Source organism: Lepidothrix coronata, unplaced genomic scaffold (genome assembly GCF_001604755.1).
Source record: "Lepidothrix coronata isolate B3197 unplaced genomic scaffold, Lepidothrix_coronata-1.0 Scaffold54, whole genome shotgun sequence".
Taxonomy (NCBI): domain Eukaryota; kingdom Metazoa; phylum Chordata; class Aves; order Passeriformes; family Pipridae; genus Lepidothrix; species Lepidothrix coronata.
Window position 1 is genome coordinate 3,175,190 of NW_016690234.1, and position 21,591 is coordinate 3,196,780.

At 40.2% G+C, this 21,591-nt stretch overlaps 1 protein-coding gene across 3 annotated transcripts; it reads right to left on the reverse strand.

Annotated features, from left to right (window-relative positions):
- Window positions 1–1,760: 1,760 nt before the first annotated feature.
- Window positions 1,761–18,088, reverse strand: N4BP1 (NEDD4 binding protein 1). Of its 3 annotated transcripts, none has more exons than XM_017816316.1 (7): window positions 17,987–18,088; window positions 12,804–14,551; window positions 8,268–8,398; window positions 7,786–7,882; window positions 5,980–6,087; window positions 4,410–4,517; window positions 1,761–2,364 (listed from the first exon to the last, which is right to left on the reverse strand). In XM_017816316.1, exons 1-7 carry the CDS (start codon window positions 18,071–18,073, stop codon window positions 2,043–2,045), a joined length of 2,601 nt encoding a protein of 866 aa, XP_017671805.1. In that variant the 5' UTR covers window positions 18,074–18,088; the 3' UTR covers window positions 1,761–2,042. The 3 variants fall into 3 exon arrangements, with proteins under 3 accessions (XP_017671805.1, XP_017671804.1, XP_017671806.1); XM_017816315.1 differs by lacking the exon at window positions 17,987–18,088 and adding an exon at window positions 16,982–17,375; XM_017816317.1 differs by lacking the exon at window positions 4,410–4,517.
- Between the last annotated feature and the right edge of the window lie 3,503 nt (window positions 18,089–21,591).

A 21,591-nucleotide genomic window follows, 5' to 3' on the forward strand; every position in this document is an offset into this window, starting at 1 on the left:
AATAGCACAAAGCAAATGCTTCAGAAACAGACTCTACACAAAGAAATAGAGAAAGAAGAAAAAGTATTGATCTTTTCACTCTCATGACCAGACAGGACCCAAGGGAATGGCCTGAAGCTGAGTCAGGGGAGATTTAGGTTGGATACTAGGACAGGCTCTTCCCCCAGAGGGTGGTTGGGCACTGGAAGAGGCTCCCCAGGGAAGTGGTCACAGCACCAGCCTGAGTTCAAGAACTGTTTGGACAACACTCTCAGGCACGGGGTGGCATTCCTGGAGTGTCCTGTGCAAGGCCAGGAGTTGGACTCTACAACCTGGGTGGGTCCCTTCCAACTCAGCATATTCTATGAAATAAAGATTACAATATATATGTATCTCCCCATCAACACCTAAAAATTGAACACATACGCAAGCAGGATGCACATAAGCAAAAGACAAGTTCTTCGAGGAGCACGTTCAGACATGCACACAGGCAGTGCAAGGTGAAACTTGGTGATTGCATAACAGTAGGTAAGAACTACTTCTTGGCAAATGTCCTGGTCAGAATGGCTCTGCCCACCTGAATAATGAATTCCCTATTCATTTATACAGAATAAAAATTAATTAAGATGTGTCTATTCGGATGCAGAAACATATTAAAAACCTTTCTTCATCCTCATTTGTATTTTTGAGATGGTGTAATAACTGTTCCTAAAACTCTTCTTTTTTTGTTGCTGCAATTCTCTTTCAGGTTGCTTCTGTTAAGGGAAGAGCAAGACTTCACTTTCTGTTTCTAACTTCACAAGACACCTGAAAGACCACTAGTGCGTCAGGGTAAGGCTCAGTACATCAGAAGTCTAACAGGGGCTCTTGTAGCCCACATTTTCTTCCTGGTCCAATTTGATTTTACTAATATGAACACAGCATCAGAAGCTGGTTAAAGGGAAGGTATAACAGACTTAAGTCTGTACAAAGGCACAGACACAGTAATCTTCACTTTGCTCCGCTCTTGAAAGTGGTCCTGTTGGTCAGCTTTCATAAACTGTGTTCCTTTTTTTCCACGGTACTTTTGGGAGAGATCCCAGAAGAGATTTAAAGGGGTGGAGCTGACTGCTAACTGCAGGGTATGAACTCTGCATAAACATGTCATTTCTGTGTAAACAGCATCACTTTCTGTTAACATCACAACATTCAGGTTTAGAACAGGCAGGGCAAAGACAAATGGGTATCAGCGCAATTGTTAAAGATACTAAAACTACTCTGAAAGAGTAGTGATGGTCAAGAGAATTTCCAACTCAACAACCAACATATCATAGATCTTTTAAAGCATTCAAAATATCTTCTACTGATGAGAGCTGTGAATTTATATTTTCTCTTCTAACTACTCCAGCATAGTATTTCTCAGCTTGAATGAGCAGGCAAATGGATTTTCTTGGATTTCACTCTGCAGGCACTAAGATTTACCCACACATACAAAGCTTCTTAGCAGCCCAAAATTTCAAAAGGCTTCTCAGTATCCCTAAGTCATTCACGTAATGCACAGTTTTGCCCATAACACCCTTACTGATTCCTCCTGCTCGGCATTCAATCTTTCCTTACAGCATCCCGAGCGCTTCCAAAGGCGGGAGCGGCATTCCCGGGCAGCCTCACGGTGCCACTGATGCCACCTGGTGGCAGCGCTGGGGCAGCGCACCGAGCCCGCTCCTCCCACAGACAGGGCCCTCTGAACGGACAGCATTGTTCCCTTCTGGGAAAAGGGTTTTAAAAAAAGTACTAACAGCCCATTTAAAAGTAAGTACTGCCACTGCTTTAATTAGCAATTCAAATGAAAGAGAAGATTTGGGGGTTTTTCATAGAAAATATTACTGCAAACCTGTAGTAGGAGCAGTTTTTAATTTACTAAAACCTGCAGTCTATTAGCAACAGAACATACACAAAAATATCTTTGTTTATACAAATAAAATTAGGTTTTGAATATTCACAAGGTAACATAACAGAGCAACATCTTTCTTCACACTGATATTCATTAGTCAGATCAGTTGTGATAGAAAAGCTTTTTACAACACTCAGTCAAGCACCATGGCTGACAGTGCATTAAGATCTCTCATGAATGGATGAGCCGACAGTATCTGATCAATCTTCTGTCTTTGATCATAATCAGGAAAGATTTTTATCAGGGCTTCTCTGAGCTGTACTGTTTCTGAGGCAGATCTCTGTGGTGGATGAGTCTCTACGTTTTCTTCCAGTGGAAGCCACGGCGATGAACGGCCATCGTGTGCTCTGCCTTCAGGCTGTCGACTGCTGCTGGGGGCTTTGGGGATGAAGAAAGGTGTCTCAGAAGAATATTGTCCACTGCTCTGAAAAGTCTTTTGTGCTGAACGAAAATCCCTGTGGAACAAAATAAAAATTTTTATTAAATTAAGCTAAAGGAGATGGTGGCTGTAGCCTCTGTACAAGAGAGAAATGTGGCTAACTTACACTTCACTGCTGCTCAGCTAGTTCCTGACTGGAATCAAATGACAAGCATTCTTTCAAAGTGAAACAAAACAGAAAGTTTAGCAGTTCTCAGTTTGAATCTGGCACAACTAAGAACATTGATATCACCTCAATGTCCTGTGAGTACTTTGACAGGATACAGCAACAGTCAAAGTTTATTTATGAAGGTATGGATAAAAAGATACACTGAACACATATACACTGATTCAGAACATTTGAAAATACTGACAGACCAGAGGGGTTTCCAGATGCTCCATGAGACTATTCCTCACCTATTTTTCTCTTGACTGTGAGCTGTGCTCACATTTAGATCATTCCCTTGTATAACATCCTTGATGGGGCAATGAAGTATTTTCAGCAATGTCAGGATCTGAACACTCTTCCTTATTGAGATTTCATTTCAGACTTCGAAAAGTTATTGCTTCTCTACAAACTGCCAGCACTACAAAATTTAAGGCCCAGTCTACTTCAGATGCCACCAGATAACACAGAAATGTGAACTGGAACTCATGTTACAGTCTAGTTTCCTACCACCAAGGGAAAGAGTATGTAAATTACAGAGCTCTATTTTAAAAGCATTTGGGTTATGACACCTCCCATTACTCATGTGGAAAGGCTCTCTAATTGCTCAAGACTCTTCTAGTTTCTGATCTTATTCCTGGTGCCATTTATGCTTTTCTGCATCATTTAACTCATGTAGAAAAGTCTCAGAGAAGGAACAAAATTAACTCTTTACACTGGCAGCTTTTCTGTCTCATCTGTCCCCCTGCTCCACGCCAAACAACCCCAACAGAAACCAAATAAACCCCAATGCCAGTTCCAAGTTTACAAATAAGAAACCAAGCTCTTAACAGGCCTTCACAAAGAAGCCTCTCTGCAATCCTGCAGTGATCACACTTACCTCTCAGAACACAGTTTGAATTTTATTTTTCCTCAGACACAGGCAGGTAAAACAGTCCAAATGACATCTCGTAAGGGTTTTGTGATAGAGCTTAAATATTTTCTTTGCATTTCCTACTGGAGTTCTAGAACTGAACTTGCTTTTTTAATGCCAGCACGCTTATTTTCATATCAGCTTGTGACCTATTGGTATGTATATGTTTCACTTTTCTCAAATGTTTCTAATAGATGAGATAAATACCTCATTCTATGTATTCATGTATTAAATACAGCTTAAGAATTGGCCTTTTCTATTGCCAATTTTTAATTACCTCGCTTGTTTTTAAAAGCTCTCTCAATAATCCTCAGAAATATTAGCATTTATAATTTGTAAGCTGGTGAAAGAAGAGCAGATTATTGTGCAAAACAGCAAACTAATCTTCAAGTCTTGGTAGTTAATGCAAAGCAATTTCATACTTCGAATATATGCACATTTAAAAAGTATGTTAATCTTACAGGAACAATATGTGTTCATTAATATTTATAATTATTACTCAAATATAAAAGCATTTAAAAACAACGCCACAGAATTTGTTTTAACAGCAATACTGTACCCTCAACCACCAGGTGAAATACCTCTCCAGTGACAAAAAAAACTGAGTGCAGAGTGTTTGTAGCATCTACTGTCCCACTGTGAGTAAGTGACCACCAAGGTGTTTGAGACAACATCAGTGTCATTAGCAGGATGTCTGACTACCACATACCCAAACCACTGGCACCTCAGTGTGCTGTTAACACACCTTTGAAAGCCACCACAATCAAATCTCAAAGGAAGTTCTTGTCTTACTTATCTTAGTTCTGAGAGACATCTCGATTAGACACAAATGTCACCACCAGTTTCTGAACAGGAAAAATATGGTTTTTGTTAAGCTACTATATATTACACAGGGCTCCTGCTTCATTTTACTGTGCTTTTACAGTGTTTGAGTGAATCAAGTAAACAGTTTATTTCAAATGTGAAATCAAAACTGTCTCAAAAGTGAAAACAGTGCTTATACCTAGAACAGCCTTCACTTCGAAGGAAGTCATCTAATCTGGGTCCATTTCTTCCCAAAGGATCATCAGGAACCATAAATATGTCACCAGCAAAAGTGTACTGGAGCAACCTGCAAGAGAGTTCTTTCGATATTATTAAATAACAAGGGACTACGCCCTTGTCCTTCACCTTTGTAGCACAGGACAAACTTAGAGTAGATGCTATACACGACATCAGGAATCACTGAAGTTTAATTAGTAAACCCTCTTGAGATACAACCAGCATTCACTGTCAAAATAATCCAATGGGAACTGAAAACTCTTCCCATTACACTGCAGAACACAGAGCTTCTCTTTTTTTCCCTTTTTTTTTTTTGACAGCAACTGTTTTATGACTGCAAATTTTTGTAGCAAGATCAGGATAGACTTTTCCAGGTGATTAAAGAAGACTTTCTGGTTGTTCTAACTCCCCTTCCTCGTAAGGATCTTCAGTCATGTAGCTAAAATGCCCATGTTACCAGAAAGCCACAAAACTAGCAAATATAGCATTAGCTGTTTACAGTTAAGACATGAAGCTATTTTTTCTGGAATCATTTTGGGATGGGGGAAATTGAAGAAAAAACAGTTAAACTAAAATTTGTCTGCAGGGAGAAACTTTGGTGCAGCGGAATTTCCCCAGAAGTAAAACTAAGAGCAGCTGTTAACACAAGTTTTTTAAAACCACAGACTCGAGATGACGTGCCAAGTATTCTTGCTACAGTTCTGTAGAACAGAACCTGACTTGGGCAGAATTCACTCAAGAAACAGTGTAAATACCTACATGATTAGCAATATCAACTCCATGTTCTCCCAGCTATATTGTGAGAAGCCAGGGCAATTTGTAATCACTTATTTCATTAGACCTGGTCACTGTAGCAGATGTACCCTCAGAAGATGTCAGTGGGAAATTTCAGTGACAGACTATTATACCTTAACAGTAAAGTGATCTGATTCAACTGAAAGGGAAAAAAACAAAACCCACCCAAACCCAACAACAGGGATATTTGATAGCTAAGTGAACTCAGTCCAAGGGACACCCAACATTTGCAGGGAAATGGCTACACAGATATGCTGCAAGTGCTCATTTTGTTTAGCCACCAATCTGTTGTACTTGAGTAAAAAGTGATTGATTCTGAAACCTCAGAAGTGATATTGTGTGTGCACCAGCTACTGTGTCTTCTTGAAAAAAATGAACTTTTAAACAAGAAAGGCTGTTAAAGTGGACTGCAAAGTGTGTGCTCTAACAGGATCCAACACTGAGCTTCACAGGTGCCGTAGCTGTGCTGTTACACCAAACTCCTATTTATGTGAGCAATTAACAGACATACATTAGAAAACATATGAATAATAGGGACATTAGACTACTCAACACGTGAGTATAAGGCCATGAATCAACATAGTGAAACACAGATAGTACTTCCTCCAGATCTAGCAGAATTCCCTGACAGATTAATTAAAAATAAAATTAAAAAAAACCCCACAATATGAAGGCAGAGTGCCTACAACTGGAAAGACAGACAGCCTTTTAAGACTTCATAAAAATTCAGTGATTACCTTTTCTGAATAATTTCTCTCCATGCAAATGATTCTGTCACAAATTCTCTGAAGTTATCATTAGTCACAATAATACCTCCAGTTTTATCTGCAAGGTGTAATAAAAACCTGTAAAAATAATTTCAAAGATCATTAAGACTGCTTTGCTGAAAACGATCCAAAGATCGAGAAAACTAAACACTTCATCATCCAAAAGCAATCTGTTTGCATGAAAACAAGCACTTTGATTACCAGGAAATGACTCTGTTTTGACCCACCTTAACCAATGTTTTGAGTAGCATGCATTTATTTAGTGCAGCACAGTCTTTATGGGAGGTTTTCTTCCCCTAAAACAAACCACACAAGCAAAACCCCCCAAGCCTCATGATCTAAATATTTGAAGAGGTAAATGGCTTGCTTTATGGAACAGTACAATATTTGTTACACATTCCAACACAAACTCATTGCCTTGTCCTTTTTTGCTTAGCATTAATATCTATGTTCTGCATTATAATATCTATTAGCATTAATATCAAGACAGTACTATGCATGTTACTCGTTCTGTCAACACTTGTTAACAAGTTGTTGTTAAATAAATTATGACAAAAATTTATTAAAAACCCCCATATCTGCTTTCGTTTTAACCTCTCTGAAAACGAGCTTTTTGCCATTTGAAACTATTTTAGCAATGAGATAATAGATGGTGTCCTTTTAAGGAAAGTGTACGCTTGTAACAAAAGTGCAAATATGTTATCACAACATTTATTTCCACAGTAATCTCAACTGTAAATACTGCACCCATAGCATTATATTTGAAAGGCTGGGTGTACATAAAACATTATTGTGCAAACAACTCCAACTTGGCTGCCTGGCACTTTTTTTTTTTTGCTACAAGGTTAATAGTTAAGAAATCAGAGTCACTATATTTTAGCAAGGGAGATAAATTAAGTACACTATATACTTTGGCATATCAGAGTTTTGAAATCAGGTACTGGATTGTGCAATCTAACAAAAATAGACATGCTCATGACACAAGAACTTGACAATTTTGTAGTCAGAAAAATAAAGTAGGAGTGGTTATTAGTAGGAAGGAAGAAACCAAAATCCAGCAAACTGAAGTGATCTGCAAAACACAATTTCAAAGCTGCAAGCTGTGCATCCATGGAGAGTTAGGAAAACTGGTTGTGGAAAAAAGACAACCCAAATAACTGAAGCAGCATGTGCTTTTAACTGTGTCTCAAGACTGGGAAAATCTGGCAAAAGGAAGCACCAGGAAACTCCCACAACACAAACTCCTAAAGCTCTACTCTTGTTCACTGAAAGATGAGCCCCACATTTTGAAGCTGATCTCTGGTGCTCAAATTAACTTGGAAATTTACTGTTACAAATACACTGCTCCAAATACACAGCAATGTCTTTATGCCACCATGGCATCAAGAAAAAAATGGAGCTAAATTGTACCTGATCAGTCACTGATTTATGCCCCAACATAAAAGGCAATTTAGGGATAGACTGATGATCAGGAAAGCATAAAACCACTACTGGAAGATCAATTTCCTCCTCAATACAAATGATGACATTTGAAATGGACTTTTTTTTTTAAATTGCCATGAAAACTTGCCATTTCCCATGACTTTCTGAATACACAGGAATGTTTCTTACAACAGCAAAGTAATTCAACAGATGTAGAGCTCAGTCTTAAGCTGGATCATAGCTCTGTCTAGAGAGGTTGCAGAACTTGCTAATAGAACCACTGATGAAGCATTAAGGTTTTACAACCATTAGTCAGATGTTTAAAAAGATTTTAAAATGATGTATATTCTGTACCTGTCGTCATGAGCAGCAATTCTTGCTCCTAAAACCATCCTTGCCGGGGTTAAAGACAATATTCCAACATCCTGGAGCTGTGTTAAGAAATCCTGCTCTGTTAAAACATGATTTGACAATTAGTCTGATATAAAATTAGCAGAGAAGATGGGCTATTTTTGTACCAAATTATCTATAGAAGTTACACTGATAACGGAAGAACTGCTAATACTATAAAAATGGGGAGGAAGAGGTCAAAACTAGAAATTAAAGAGCAAACAAAAACCAAAGCAAAAAGGCCTCCCATTATGGCACCCCAGTTTGCCTAAACAGCATTTCAGTGTCACACTGCATATGGAACCCCAGTCACACATGCTGAGCAGCCAGACTGCTCGTGCTTAATGTTTCATGAAGTATCCCTTCTCCATTCATTCTTCACAGAAGTATCCCAAGAAATAGTTACAATCTGTTTTAATTAAGAAACATTAGGAAATTTCCCTCACCTGTAATGTAAGGGTCACGTCTTGTTCTCCATTGTGGAACAAACACAGTTATATTTCTGTGGCCACGCTTCCAAAAGTAGTCAACAGCTATTGCAATTCCCCGACAGGAGAAGAATTTCCTTAGACCGTGACTGGGGGTGAAAGAGAGACAAGGGAGATTAAATTCACAAAGGTTTTACTACTCTGAATACAAAGAAAATGGAACAAAGCCTTGCAAAGTGAAGGAGAAAGTTACACAAACAGTCTGAGCAAAAGAAAAGGCAGATGGATGTTACAGATGAGGAATCTTATAAATGGAAAGAGATCCTCAGCAAGGGAATAGATACATCACTTGGCAACTTTATAGATCAGTCTCCTTTTAGTTTCTTGGGCACAACAATATTGGGATAATCAGAAGTGGGTTTAACTTTAAAAAAGAGGCCAATGATGATGGTTTCTGACATCTACTGACTATATGTGTATATATATTATTTTATATATATAATCCAATATATATTGTGGTAGTTCCAAATACAGTCCTGCTACAAAATAGAAGGCCTTTGGTTTACCAAAGGTTTACCAAGGATTACACATGGGAAGTTCTTTGACAATTCAAGATATTAAGGGCTCTTCTCCCTTCCTTTCCACAGTCTGAGCTATTGTTCTGAAGCAAAACAATGAAATTTCTTTGAAGAAAAATTTTCAAAACACTTAATTTTTGTGTTAATCTTTTTCCTCCATTTAAAAACGTAAGATGCTCATTATCTGTTTTTGCAACTCACTTAAGTGACTTTCCAGAAAATCAGCAATTGCAAAGATTTGAGTTGATGACCTTGCAAAATCCCTCCCAATTGGAATTCTCACTGATCCTTTATGCCTATTTATACATGGCACAAATGTCTCCTTTAGCAATTAACTGTCTAATGAGACTCTGGAAACTGAGTTTCTGTGGAATAATAGAAAAGATTCTTAAAATAAAGCACAGAAGATAGAATCAAAACCACCTTCCGAGTAAATTTCTACCAAACACTATTAGCACTTTAAATAATCCAGTTTTCATTCAGAAACTTTTCCCTGCACATTTTCATAGATTAGAGGCCACACTTAGACAATACAAAGATATGCTTTGCTAGAAAAGACACACTGATTGAGCACTGAAGGCATGAGCAGACAAATCATTTCTTGCAAAATAGTGCCCAGTCTATGTTTTGAGTTAGATCTTAAGTCACTGTGGAAGTTTTTGGTACAATAAGTGAGTGAGTGGTCTGTGTATTTGAAACTGCTCTCCCAGTTAATGTGTAATTGCATATTATAAACCTAATAGTAAGCCCTGTTAGTTCTGAACGGAATCTTATCTTTAAAATCTAGTTTATCCTACCGAGACATCTTCCCAACAAAATGGTCTTTAAAAGATTTCCATGGAAATATTTTACAGTGAAACTCAGCCTTTAGTAGCATTCATTTATCCTTTTCCAAGTTTGTAAATTCCTTTTAAAATAAATTTATCAACACTTAAATCTGTTAAGGTTCTCTGAATTCGGAGAGGAATTCTTTACGTAGAAAGGCAGAAAAATGAGTAAGCTACTTCTGAAACATAAAAGGCAAAAGATCTGACTTACAGAGTTTCCAGAAGAAAAAAAATGCTATGCCATGCTTGCCCTAATAAAATTAGTCATTCCTGATGTCAAGCACAGTCAAATAAAGGAATACAATTATCATAAGCAGCACAAAGTAGCAAACAGCAGGTTGCCTTCTGGGACATGCAATGTTTTGCCTTTGGTTTTGTAACTAAAGTACTGTTACATATGAAGAAACTCCATCAAAGGTATTGGCAAAAGCAGGGTTTAATGTGAATTTGTCAAAATATAACTTTATGGAATTTGGTGCTAACGTTCACTCTTGTGAACTTGTGAACAGTAAGTTCATTACTTACTACATAAATTAAAGCATACAAAGGAAGATCAAATTAGAAGCAATTCGGAATGATTTACACCAAAGCTGGGAGTGCAAAGATAAGGGTGCAAAAGGGTTTAGCAGTACTTAATCACTGAGTACTTGAACATTTGCAAAGTGATTCCACAGGGTTCACTACAGTCATAACAGTGACCTAACTAGAGATTTGAGATGGTAACACTCATACCATAACCAATTCACATGCACACAGGAAAAGCAATGTGTACCCCTACTTCTCTGGGCGTAAAATACCCATGAAAAATTCACCTCAGGTTCAGTGAAATGTTCACATCAAATCTCTTTGCATTTTCCAAAGGCAAGGGTTGCACCTCAGGAAGTGTGGAGAGGTTGTGTGGGAGCCTCACTGTCAGTGTCAGTCCTCTGAGTATCACAGACTCGAGGATTTGTGATCTCTGAGCTGTGTCCAACTCACAGGGAGAGCTCAAAGGGCCTCACTCAGGACGGCTCTTTATAGGGCCACAAGATGACTGACTTTGGTCATCAGTGAGTTTGCATCCTGGCCACAACCCAACTCGGTAACCACTGGGCTTTCCTCCCAAAGTGCAGTAACAATGTGCCACAATTCAGGTAAATGGCTCACCAAGGCTTCCAAGGATAACTGCTTAGCCTTTGTTTCCCACCTAGGCTGGGCAGCTGATGTTTCTGATTGTTCCTGATCCTACCAGGAGCTCTTCCATGGTAGAGGTGGGGAGTGCCTCATGGCCCAATTGATAGGGTCAGGGGACACTTCACTGCTCAAGGCAGTTTGGTCAAGGCTTATCAAGAGCTTTTGTGACTGCAGAACAGACCCAAGAACGAGGGGGAGCAGGGCAGGGGATGCACCACCCCAAACACATATCATTTACACACTGTTCTAGAAGATATAATTCCATCCAGTTATTCCTTCATTCTGAGTTTCTTCCACATTTTAATAAAATTTAATTTATAATTACTCGACAACCATCTGGATATTTCAGTCTGCTTCCAAAGACCTGTTTTCAGCATACAAAAAGAGGTAATTTTTAGCAGCTAGGGTAAACTCGAGGCTTTCTTTCATTCCACAACCACACTGAAAGTACAGCTAACAACACTGCAATGTCCTGCACATGTCAAAAGAAAAAATTCTATAGCTTCTTGTAGTTTTCCAGACTTAGGACATGAGGCAAGCACTGAATCAGAAACCCATATAGCATTAGTCTAAGCATGCAGGTAATGCATTAATACCCACACCCATAAAAAACCCAACCCAAACCAAAACCCCATTGTACTCAGGGGTCAAAAGAACCCCAAACCAGCATAGGCATAGAAGCAGTTGTCAGTAATTTCAAGGTACTGAGAAGTAAAATCAAAAAAAGTTCAAATCAAAATTGCAAACAATGCTTCACTTTCTAAGATGCAAGAAAATAATGAGGCTTTATTCAGCCAGAAGGAAGCTGCAGAATACCTACATAATAAAACCAACAGGCCCCCATGCATTGATTATTTAGTAGGACATTTAAATATCTCAATGGTTCTGCTCTTTTGAGGCAGCTCTGTCCCTTAAGTTTCATAAAAAGTTTTCACTTGGTTGAGCAGCAGGTGTTATACAGTCCCCAAAAAGAGGTTATATGTCAACAGCATCCAGGTATTCTGCCCTACTTTAACACGGGGTGTGTGCACCTCAGCTGGTGGGCAAGGCAATCCACTTGATGGATGAAGGAAACACCAGAACTCCAGTAATGCACACATATAGTTGGTAAATATACATATATTGGGATGCATACTCAAAGATTTCTCTATTCATGGGGTGCTCAATCAAAAAAAGTTAGGACACCACTGCCTAGTCAGTGGTGTAGTCTCACAGTCAGAAATAAGCAGATGTTTATTCACCATCTTTTAATTAATTGGTTTCAGATGTATATAGCTGTTAAAAAAAAACAAACACAAAACCCCATGAAATGATCATGAAATACACAGACGAAAAAAGTATTTTTGTATTAAAAAAAAAAAGACCAAGAGGATGCAAGAGGATGCAGTACATTTGTTATTTCCCACATGACCCCCACAATTTGCATCTTTCTTCCACTAATATGCATTTTTAAAAGTTCAAGGTCGTTTATGACTCAGTTGCAACTTGCACTTTTGCATCACCATTTCGAAATAACAGAGTCTGAACAACGAGGAAACGTTTACCTTAAGAACTATTCACTGTAGCAAAACACTGTACTTGAATTAAAGCAGTGTCAAGAGTTCTGGATAACATTAGGCATTCCCTTTAAATTTAGGAACACTATAAAATGACAGAAACCCTTAATTCTCCAGTGACTGACGAGAGAAGTTTTATTGCTGCTAGTCATGAGGGGGCTCTGGGCTCTGAACGTGGTGAAACCGAGTCATGATCAGCACCTTCTTCAATGAAGATGGCTACTCTCAATCTCAATTTTTTATTATGAAGATTTACCATTACTAGTAGCTGACAAATCCTGCAGTGCACAGGACTGTTGCTCACCAAAAAACATAGCCAGCATAAACTTTACACTTGCCACTGCAACCTCTTAGCCCCCATATCATCTGAAAGTTCACTGAACTGTTAGGAAAGAGATAACTGAAAATAACAATACTCACGAAATTGCAACATTGCTTCCATCAATAATTATGTGTTTTAAATATGGTTTCCCAGGTTCATTTTTCAACTCCAGTCTGTATGGCTTCTTCAGAGAGTCCAAAAACCTTTGAACTCCAGTAACTGAAGGATCAGAATGATGTCTGTGTGGTCCCACTGCCTCTCTGTCAGGATTTGAAGGATGTATTTGTGAAGACAAGAAGTGGTCTGGGACTGAATTTTCACAATTTGAGGTTTGGGAAAAGCGTTGGTAGACAGATTTTGCTTGAGCAGAGCTGCAGTGTCCCAGTCTGTCTTCAGAAACAGGATGACTGTTCTGTACAGTTGAGGGCCCTGCAGATTTTTGCTGAACTGCAGTTTTACTCTTAGTTGGGACATGCTGCACATCTGAGCTCCCTCTGGCTACAAAGTCAATGTCTTTTAGAGCTCCAGCTTGTACAGTGCTGAAAGTTACCCTGCCATCACTTTCTATATGGTTTGACCTTGAACTGTGACTCTTACCAGGGCAGTGAATGTCTCTCTCTTTATAGCATACAGCTGAATTTCTGCTGGAAGGGGAAGCATGCATTTTATCTTCTGCATCAACTTGCACATCTGGTACATCTCTTACTTTGTGATATTCATTTTTTGTCTCCTTTGAAATATGACTGGATTTCAGTGGACTTTTCCTAGAAATACATTTGTTTTCTACCTTTTGTGAATTACTTGCATTATTTTCTAAAGGAGGATTGACAGTTCTAGGCTTTTGAGATGACTGTTCACATTCTTTTTGAAATTTCAAATTTTCCTTTTCAATTTCTTCCAGCAATATTAATGGTTCCACAGATTGCCCTAGGATACCAATAACTTTTTCTACAATATCTTGTGAATACCCCATTGTTCTGAAAAAGTTCACAAGAATCTTATATTCCATTTCTTCACTGATATCATCACCTTCTTTAAGGCAATAAGTAGGATCATCTGATTGAACATCCCTATCCGAAAGCAGATCAATAACTGCATCACTGTCTGAACGACTACGGTGTGAAGAAGACTTCACTTGCTGATCATTTTCCAAAGAGAACTGCTTTTTGGAGAGCCTTTCCTCCTCCTCAGATGATCTTCTTTTACATGACTGCCTTTCTTTAAACACCACTGCCTCTGGCAGAGATTCATTTATGGGAACAAAACTTGTTTCAGGAGCATCAGAAAACACAGTGTCCATTTGCTTTGTAAGCTCAGTTACAGGTGTGCCAGCCTTGTTTCTTGCTTCCTCACCACCTGCCCTTCCATCTCTGTTTGTAGCAACTCCTTTGGAAGCACTGTGCTGTATGAGCCCTGCTGGGCTTTCAGAACCTGTAAGGTCTATGATATCGCTCTCCACTGCACAGAAGTCAGTCTGGGTGAGAGCCAGGAGTTCTCTTTTTAGTGCACTAGGCAAAATCAGTAAATCCATTGTATACTTATCTGCATGTGCTTCCACAAATTGCCTGAATTGCTTTTTAATCTCAGATTCATTGTCATTTAGCAAGCTTTCATTATTCTCAAAAAGCTTCACAAACTGCTGAACGTGACTTTGAGCCATAACAACAGCTTCTGCACCCCCCTTAATAACAAGCAATCCCATCTCCAGCACTGATACATCAGCACAGGTATCCTGAATAAGACTGTTGAGAAACAGGCTCTGAGCACCAACAAAGATGCAGTGCATGTCCTTTGGGTAGTACTCCTTCTCTTCTAGTTCAGGTTCACACAGTCCCTTGATATACTCCTAAAAGGAGAAAGAGAGGAGAGTGAATAGTTGTGAAAAGCCAATATATTCAGTTATGAAAAGTCAATATATTCAGTTAGTTTTTATTAGGTCAGTAATGGACAAGTACATTAGAAAATTAAGTAAATTTAGCATAAGAAATGCGAGAAAGTAAATACTTTCTGTTAGCCAGTAAACTGGGTAACAGAAATAAAATACAGTTCTCTGAAATGATTTTTAAATAGACCTCATTGAAGCCTTTCTTTTATATCCTATTGTTTATAAATAAATTTACTTGAAACTGATAGTAACAGGGTACTTAAGTTATAGCTCAAACAATTTAAAAGACAAGTCAAGAGACTTATTTTTCCATCCTTGTTCTTTGGTCAAAGAGAACATACACTTCATGAACAAATGCATGCCACTGGAGAATTCTACCTAGTTCATAAATCTGAACTTCTAAAACCAGTTTCTAAGGAACACTTCCCAAGGCTTATCCCAACAAGAGCTATCCTATATTTTTGTTGCTGATAAAGGACTGAGAACTCCAGGCTCCAGACAGTTCTGTGTTCCTGAAGTTCAGGTTTTGCAAAGATTAAAAAAAAAATTAAAAATCCCAGTGCTATTTCTGCCACCTAAAAGTTACTGCAGTTAAATTCACTACACTACCTTGTTCTAATGTGTTAAGAATTCAAAACTCTGCAATACAGTGTATTAGTTATTATTTCAGGTAGCATTATTTTTCCCCAAACTGTCTTTTTCTGTGCTTAAAATTCTGTAATGCAGTGAAACCAGTTTCTAAACTGCAGTCACTGTATTTGCAGACTCCCAAGTGCACCACGTTTTAGTATCTACCTTTACTCTCAAAAACTAAACTTCTTTTAAATGGAACTCAAAGCCAATACAAGGTAACGAATAACATAACACCACTTCCTTGAGTTTGAGTTACATCATCACACAGGTATCAAGGCACATGAACACAAACTGCTTCTGCAGCAAAGCCACAGGATTACTTTCCGTGTCTTAGTCATCAGATGACTGCTCTTGCAGAGCAACAGGACAACAACAGAATTGGTAAAAAGGATATTCAAAATCTGGGAACTTTTTTTTATTAACCAACAGTGAAGGATGAATGCATTGCATGTGACTGATGAATTAAACCACAAATTGCTATCATCAAATCCTTTAAAGGGAGACAATAAGATATGCAGTTGACTACTTTCTAGCCAGTAATTCCACCAGACAGTGTCTGAAAACTGCTCTACATGCAAGTCAAGCCAAGTTTCTCACACCCTTTAAAGTATTAGATGTAGAAAACATTTTGTATGTTGTTAGGAAAAGCTGCAATTAGAATACTGAAGTCTTGAGCTATTTATTTCAGGCTTTAATTTCCTGAAAATAAAAGGAAGTTGTACTACAGATGCCTGGAAAAAAAGAACAGCTACCTGTAACAGTTTCTGGAGTTTGAGCCCATGCAAATTGGTCTGGTGTAAATGTCAGTCAAATATTCAATGTTTATAGTATTTTCCTGACAAGTCTTATGCGTTGCACAGTTAAGGGATCAAGTTTTTGAAAGCAGACTGCCAAGTCTGTGAATTAAGTCCCAAAATACATGCTCAGGATCCCCCTAACGTCTAACTGTATTTAAACAAAGAGACGGACAAACACCCACATACTGAGATTTTGGTTTTGTAAGGTACCTTCAGCCCACCAAGCACTCACACCAAGTTCTCATCACATGACTCAAACAGCTCTACTTGCCAGGTTCGCTATGAGTAATACTAATTTCAGCATTACTGCTGAGAAACTCCCCCCAAGTGTTCGTTGTACAAGACATTTAAGACTGAAGATACTTCACAGCAACCGTTGTCCCGGTCTGAGACAAACAGACCGCGTTTGCTGTTGAGACAAACTCTTAACTCTTTTAGTGCTCGATCTAGGAGAGCCATCTGCTCCAGCACACAGCCTGGGGAAGCGGCGGGCCCTGACCACTATTAACTAAGGAAATATCAGCTCTGTTACTGACAGTTTCGCTAGCGAGCTACTACATGCCACAGAACAGGTGAACTTTGTAAAGCAAAACATGGGAACGCCCAAACAACTCCGAGGGATTTCTCGACTTTGGGAGGGAGGAAGAAGGAGAGCGAAACATCCCAAGTTCGGCTTTCCAACAAAGCCCGGCCCGTTCTCCCCGGTGTGACCCGTCCCCAGCCGCGGGCAGGAGCGCCTCACACCAGTGGACTCTGCCCCTCCCAGCAAGATTGTTTCGCTTTATTCCCTACGCTTGTGTCAACACGGCCGGAGACTCCCTGGCACCGGGCACACCCCCACCTGCCATGCCAGCATTTCCTCCTGGGGCTCCCGGTTTTTCCCCCACGCTTTCTCCTCCGCCCCGCGGGCCCGACCCTGCCTCAGGGTCCCTCCCGCCCCCCCCGCCGGCCCGGCCCGTACCTTGGCGCTGCTCACGGCCTTCCCTCCGCCCGCCAGCTGCACCCAGATCCTGGCGGCGGCGGGCGGCGACAGCACGGGCCGCCAGTCCCCCTGCGCGCCCAGCACCGCCAGCTGCACCTCGAACAAGCCCTCGATGCGGCCCCGGCTGCGCTCCAGGAGCCGGCTCTTCTCGGCGGGCACCGTGAACTCGTCCAGCCTGGGCGCGGGCGCGGGGCCGCGCGGTGCCCGGCGCGCCGCCATCAGCGCGGGGCCGCTCGCGATGCCATCGCGCCGGGAAAAAACAACGACGCCGGGAACCACAACACCGGGAACAACAACACCGGGAATCACCGCGCCCTCCGCTCCGGCCCGCGCGTCATCGCCCCGCGCCTGGGTCGCGCAGGGACCACCCCCGCCGGCGCCGCCATCTTTAGCAAGGGCGGTGGAGACATGGCCCCGCCCCCTTCGGGATCGCCCGCCCACGGCCTGACATGGCCCCGCCCCCCAGCGGGATCCCCCCGCCCACGGCCGGGCACGGGTCCCCCCCTCAGAGGGATCGCTCCGCCCACAGCCGGGCATGGCCCAGCCCACGGCGGCTCCAGGCCCCGCCCCACCTGCTTCTGGCCCCGCCCCCCGCCCCCCGCGTGCCGCATTGTGGGCGGGGCCTCCCGCCCTTCTCTTCAGAGTCTCAGGGTGGGTCAGGTCGGGAGAGGTCACAGCGGTCACCTGGTCCCGCCTCCCTGCTCGAGCACGGTCATCCCAGAGCGCTTGGCTCAGGGTTGTGTCCAGAATGCTTGGAGTGTCTCCAGTGCTGGAGACTTCACATCTCTGCGGGCAATCTGTTCCAGTGCGCGGTCACTGCACATTAAAGAAGTTCTTCCTCGCGTTCGGGTGGAACTTGCTGTGCATCAGTTTCTGCCTCATCGAGCAGAGCCTGGCTCCATCTTGGCACTCCCCGTTTAGATATTGATACGCACTGATGAGGTCCCCTCTCAGTCGCCTCTTATCGAGGCTGAACAGTCTCACCTCCCTCAGCCTTTTCTCGTCAAAGAGATGCTCCAGTCCCCTAAACATTTTCGTAGTCCTCCACCGGGCTCGCTCCAGAAGCTCCATGTCTGGTGCTGTGGAGCCCAGAACTGGACTCAGCGTTCCAGATGCGGCCTCACCCCGCCGCCTCCCGGCTGTTCTCACCCGGCTCCCCCCATCCCTGTCTCCTGAGGCGGGCGGGTCCCCCCAGCCCTTATCGCCCGGCACAGCCCTCACGGAGCGGCACAGGAACCTCCCTGTGTCAGTCTGCGCAACCCGGGGCCTTGCTTTGAACACCCTCCTGGCCCAGTTCTGGGATTGTCTTCTTGGTTTCATTTAAAAACAAGGGCAAGTTTAATCCCTTCCTGGTGACAGGGGGCAGCAGTGTAGCCCCCAGCCCCAAATCGTTACTTCTGATAGCTTGGAAAACAAAGAGGACACATTTTAGTTAAAAAAAAAAGTCACAACTTCTCCCCCAAAAAACTCTTAAAACGAGATGTGAAGGATAACATTAGTTCTTAAAAAGTATCTCTGGGGCTGCTGTAGACTTTTGAGTGCCTGGGATTGACAATACAGACGAGCTGTTGTACAAAGGAGTAAATGTCTCAGCTCCTTTCATCTCCTCTCAGACACAGGTAAATATCTTCCTAGTTCCCTCCAGACTACTGGATTCCCACTTGTTTTGTCCACCTCTTTAGCATCCCTGTGAAGTTAGATTGTAGTAGCTGTTTGTTAAATATAGCCTCTGAAGGGAGGACAAATATTTTATCGTCGTGTATTTAAATGTACATGTTTTGTTTTCATCTACTTGAGTGTTACACCAGAAAAGGATTAATACAAAAATACAAAATATCATTTTTATAAAGGCACTTGTATCCCTGATTAGAACTGTTTAACTAAATGAGATTTTGCAGCTCTTAGCTCATCAGAAAATCACACTAAATGCTTATGTTCAGGTATTACTATCTATATTTTCCTATCTGAATTTGAAGTGTTACATCTTTGAGTCAAATAAAGTATTTTTCTGTGGCATGGTAAAATGGAAAAAATTACATCTGTGAACACATGCTGCATTTACACACACACACTCATTCTACAAAGCACAGGGTTTTGACAGGGAGTGTCATATTCCAGAAAGATACTTCCCTGAAGTTACTTTCTTCAAGATTTTTTTTTGTTTTTTGGTTTTTTTTTGTTTGTTTTTTTTTTTTTTTTTTTTTTTTTTTTTTTTTTTTTTTTTTTTTTTTTTTTTTTTTTTTTTTTTTTTTTTTTTTTCTTTCCCCAGTTGTTTTGGTTTTGTTTGTTTGATTTGGTTTTTGGGTTTGGTTTTTTTGTGTGTTTTTGTTTGTTTGTTTGTTTTTTTTGTTTAGAGATTTACATTATGTGTTCCCATCAAATTATCCTACAAGGTTCACATAATAAGAATGTAATCTAACATTTAGCGAGGCAATTCCTGAGGTGATTGGTGCCATCCAGTGTTAAAATGTAGCCACTGCAGCCAGCGTTGCTTTTTGTTATTGCTTACAAATGAAATTGTAAGCAAGGAACTTTATAATAAATATGAAATTACCAGCATTTTGCGACACAAAGTATCATTAAAAGCTGAAAGAAAATTCTTTCTACCACGTTAACACAGCCTTTTGGAATATCTCAGCTAAAGGAAGGCTTACTGATTTAGAGTGGGTGATGCTTGGTGCTGTGGCTATTTTCTTGCCATACGGTGTGTTATAAAACATGGTTACAAAAGCTTGCTTCAGATGCCTTGTGCAACTTCTTGCTCTTTATTAAAATTTCTGCAATTGAAAATAGGTTCCATAAATTATTTTATGAAACTGAGCCTTCCTGGATTGCTTGGGCTTGAGCTATATACTTGAAATAGGAGCTCTTTTGGTTGAAACAATATGGAAACCAAATTTGAGAATTGTCTTTCAGATCCGTGTTGGGTAAATGAGCTGTGCAGTCTATGATGGTGCACGTTACAGGTGGTGCTCTGATCCTCATTATTAGTGTTTTGGTCTTCAGTGGGGTTATTTGCATGCATAAACTTAAATGTTTGTTCATTGTTTGCAGGATGGGGACCTGAAATACTAGGGTATAGAAAATATCATGCATGAATATGAATAGCAGGAGCTTTAATTTATAGCACAAATAGGAGCATGTTTTTAAAAAGCAATACCTCGAATTCTATATATTTCAGAAAGAAATATATAGAAATATATACGACTAGAACTCTCAAATCTTGTATGTAATATACTCATAAAACTTAAGACAGCCTCAAATTCTCATTAAGAAATTTTGGTATATAGTTTAACTACAGTTGTTGCTGTTTACAGAACTACAGAGCAAAAAGCAAAAAATGGTTTGAAATAAAATTATTCACTGCTTTATAAAGACCAACCTCTAGGTCTTATTCAAGTCCCCAGTTATGCAGTGACAGACATTTATATCTGCTTGAAGCCCTTTTGACACTTGTGATTAAAAAGGTTTCCCTTTTGGAGAATTTATTGCATTGGTGACATCCTAATGAACTCATAGATCATCAGCTTTGGTATCAAGAGGCAACCTTGTGGAAAGTAATCCAAGGTATGGATTTGGCAATGAGTCATTTCTATTAATGAAACATTTTGTCCCTTAATTTTAGAATTAATTGCTTTTCTTAATTCCAAATTCCTTTCAAAAGAATCTGTTGTGAATAACTGAATCTTTCTAAAAGGCAGAAAAGACAAAGGCATTGCAATTACAAATGCATCAGTTGTTGGAGAGTGGGTATTCTTTTTCTTTTCAAGTAATTGACTCTGCATTTGGTTTTTGAGGCTTTTTGATTGTGTTTGCTCAAGTTTCTTAATTAGTTACAAAAAGCTGCAGGTGTATTGGCAAAGGCTGTTATTTAGCCTGGGAAATGTTCCAGGAGACAGTTTTGTGGTTTGTTTTTTTTTTTTTTAATGTAAATATTTAGCTGTATTATTACCAGTCATTTTAAAGGTTCCACACTGTGTGGCTGCTGTGTATTTAAACATTGCAGCTTCACTTGAATGACTGACAAAACAAACGATAACCTAAGAGTATAATCTCTATTTTGAGAAGGGATTGAGCACTACTGAGTGACTTGCAGAAATGACAAGTGGTATTTGAAGGGGTGCCACCCCCACTCAGTCTCTCTGAGGAACACAGAGCTCAGCCTGAGCTGAAATGCTGTAAAAAGTGAGCCATGCTCAGGTGCCACCCTGTCAGTTCATTTAAAATCAGTGCACTTCATAAAAGTTTCTGCAACTGCAAAATTAAAGCAGTATTCTTGCTAATCTCATAACTGGGGGTTTTATAAAGCTGTTTAAAGTAATTTTTTATAGGTTATCAAGTGTTAGACTCAGACTCTTGAGCATCATTAAGGTTTTATGACTCTTGCAGCCAAGTGCTTGTTTTTTGAAAATTTTCATAAACATTTTGCTACTTCTCTGACTACAGGAATTTAAATATTTTTAAATATTTCTGAACTTATTTGAAAATATGCTCTTGACAAAATGATACATATGTCATACATTATGACATATAATCCTACAAGTTTAAATAGAATTTATATTTTGCTAAAACTCACCACTGAGCCTGTC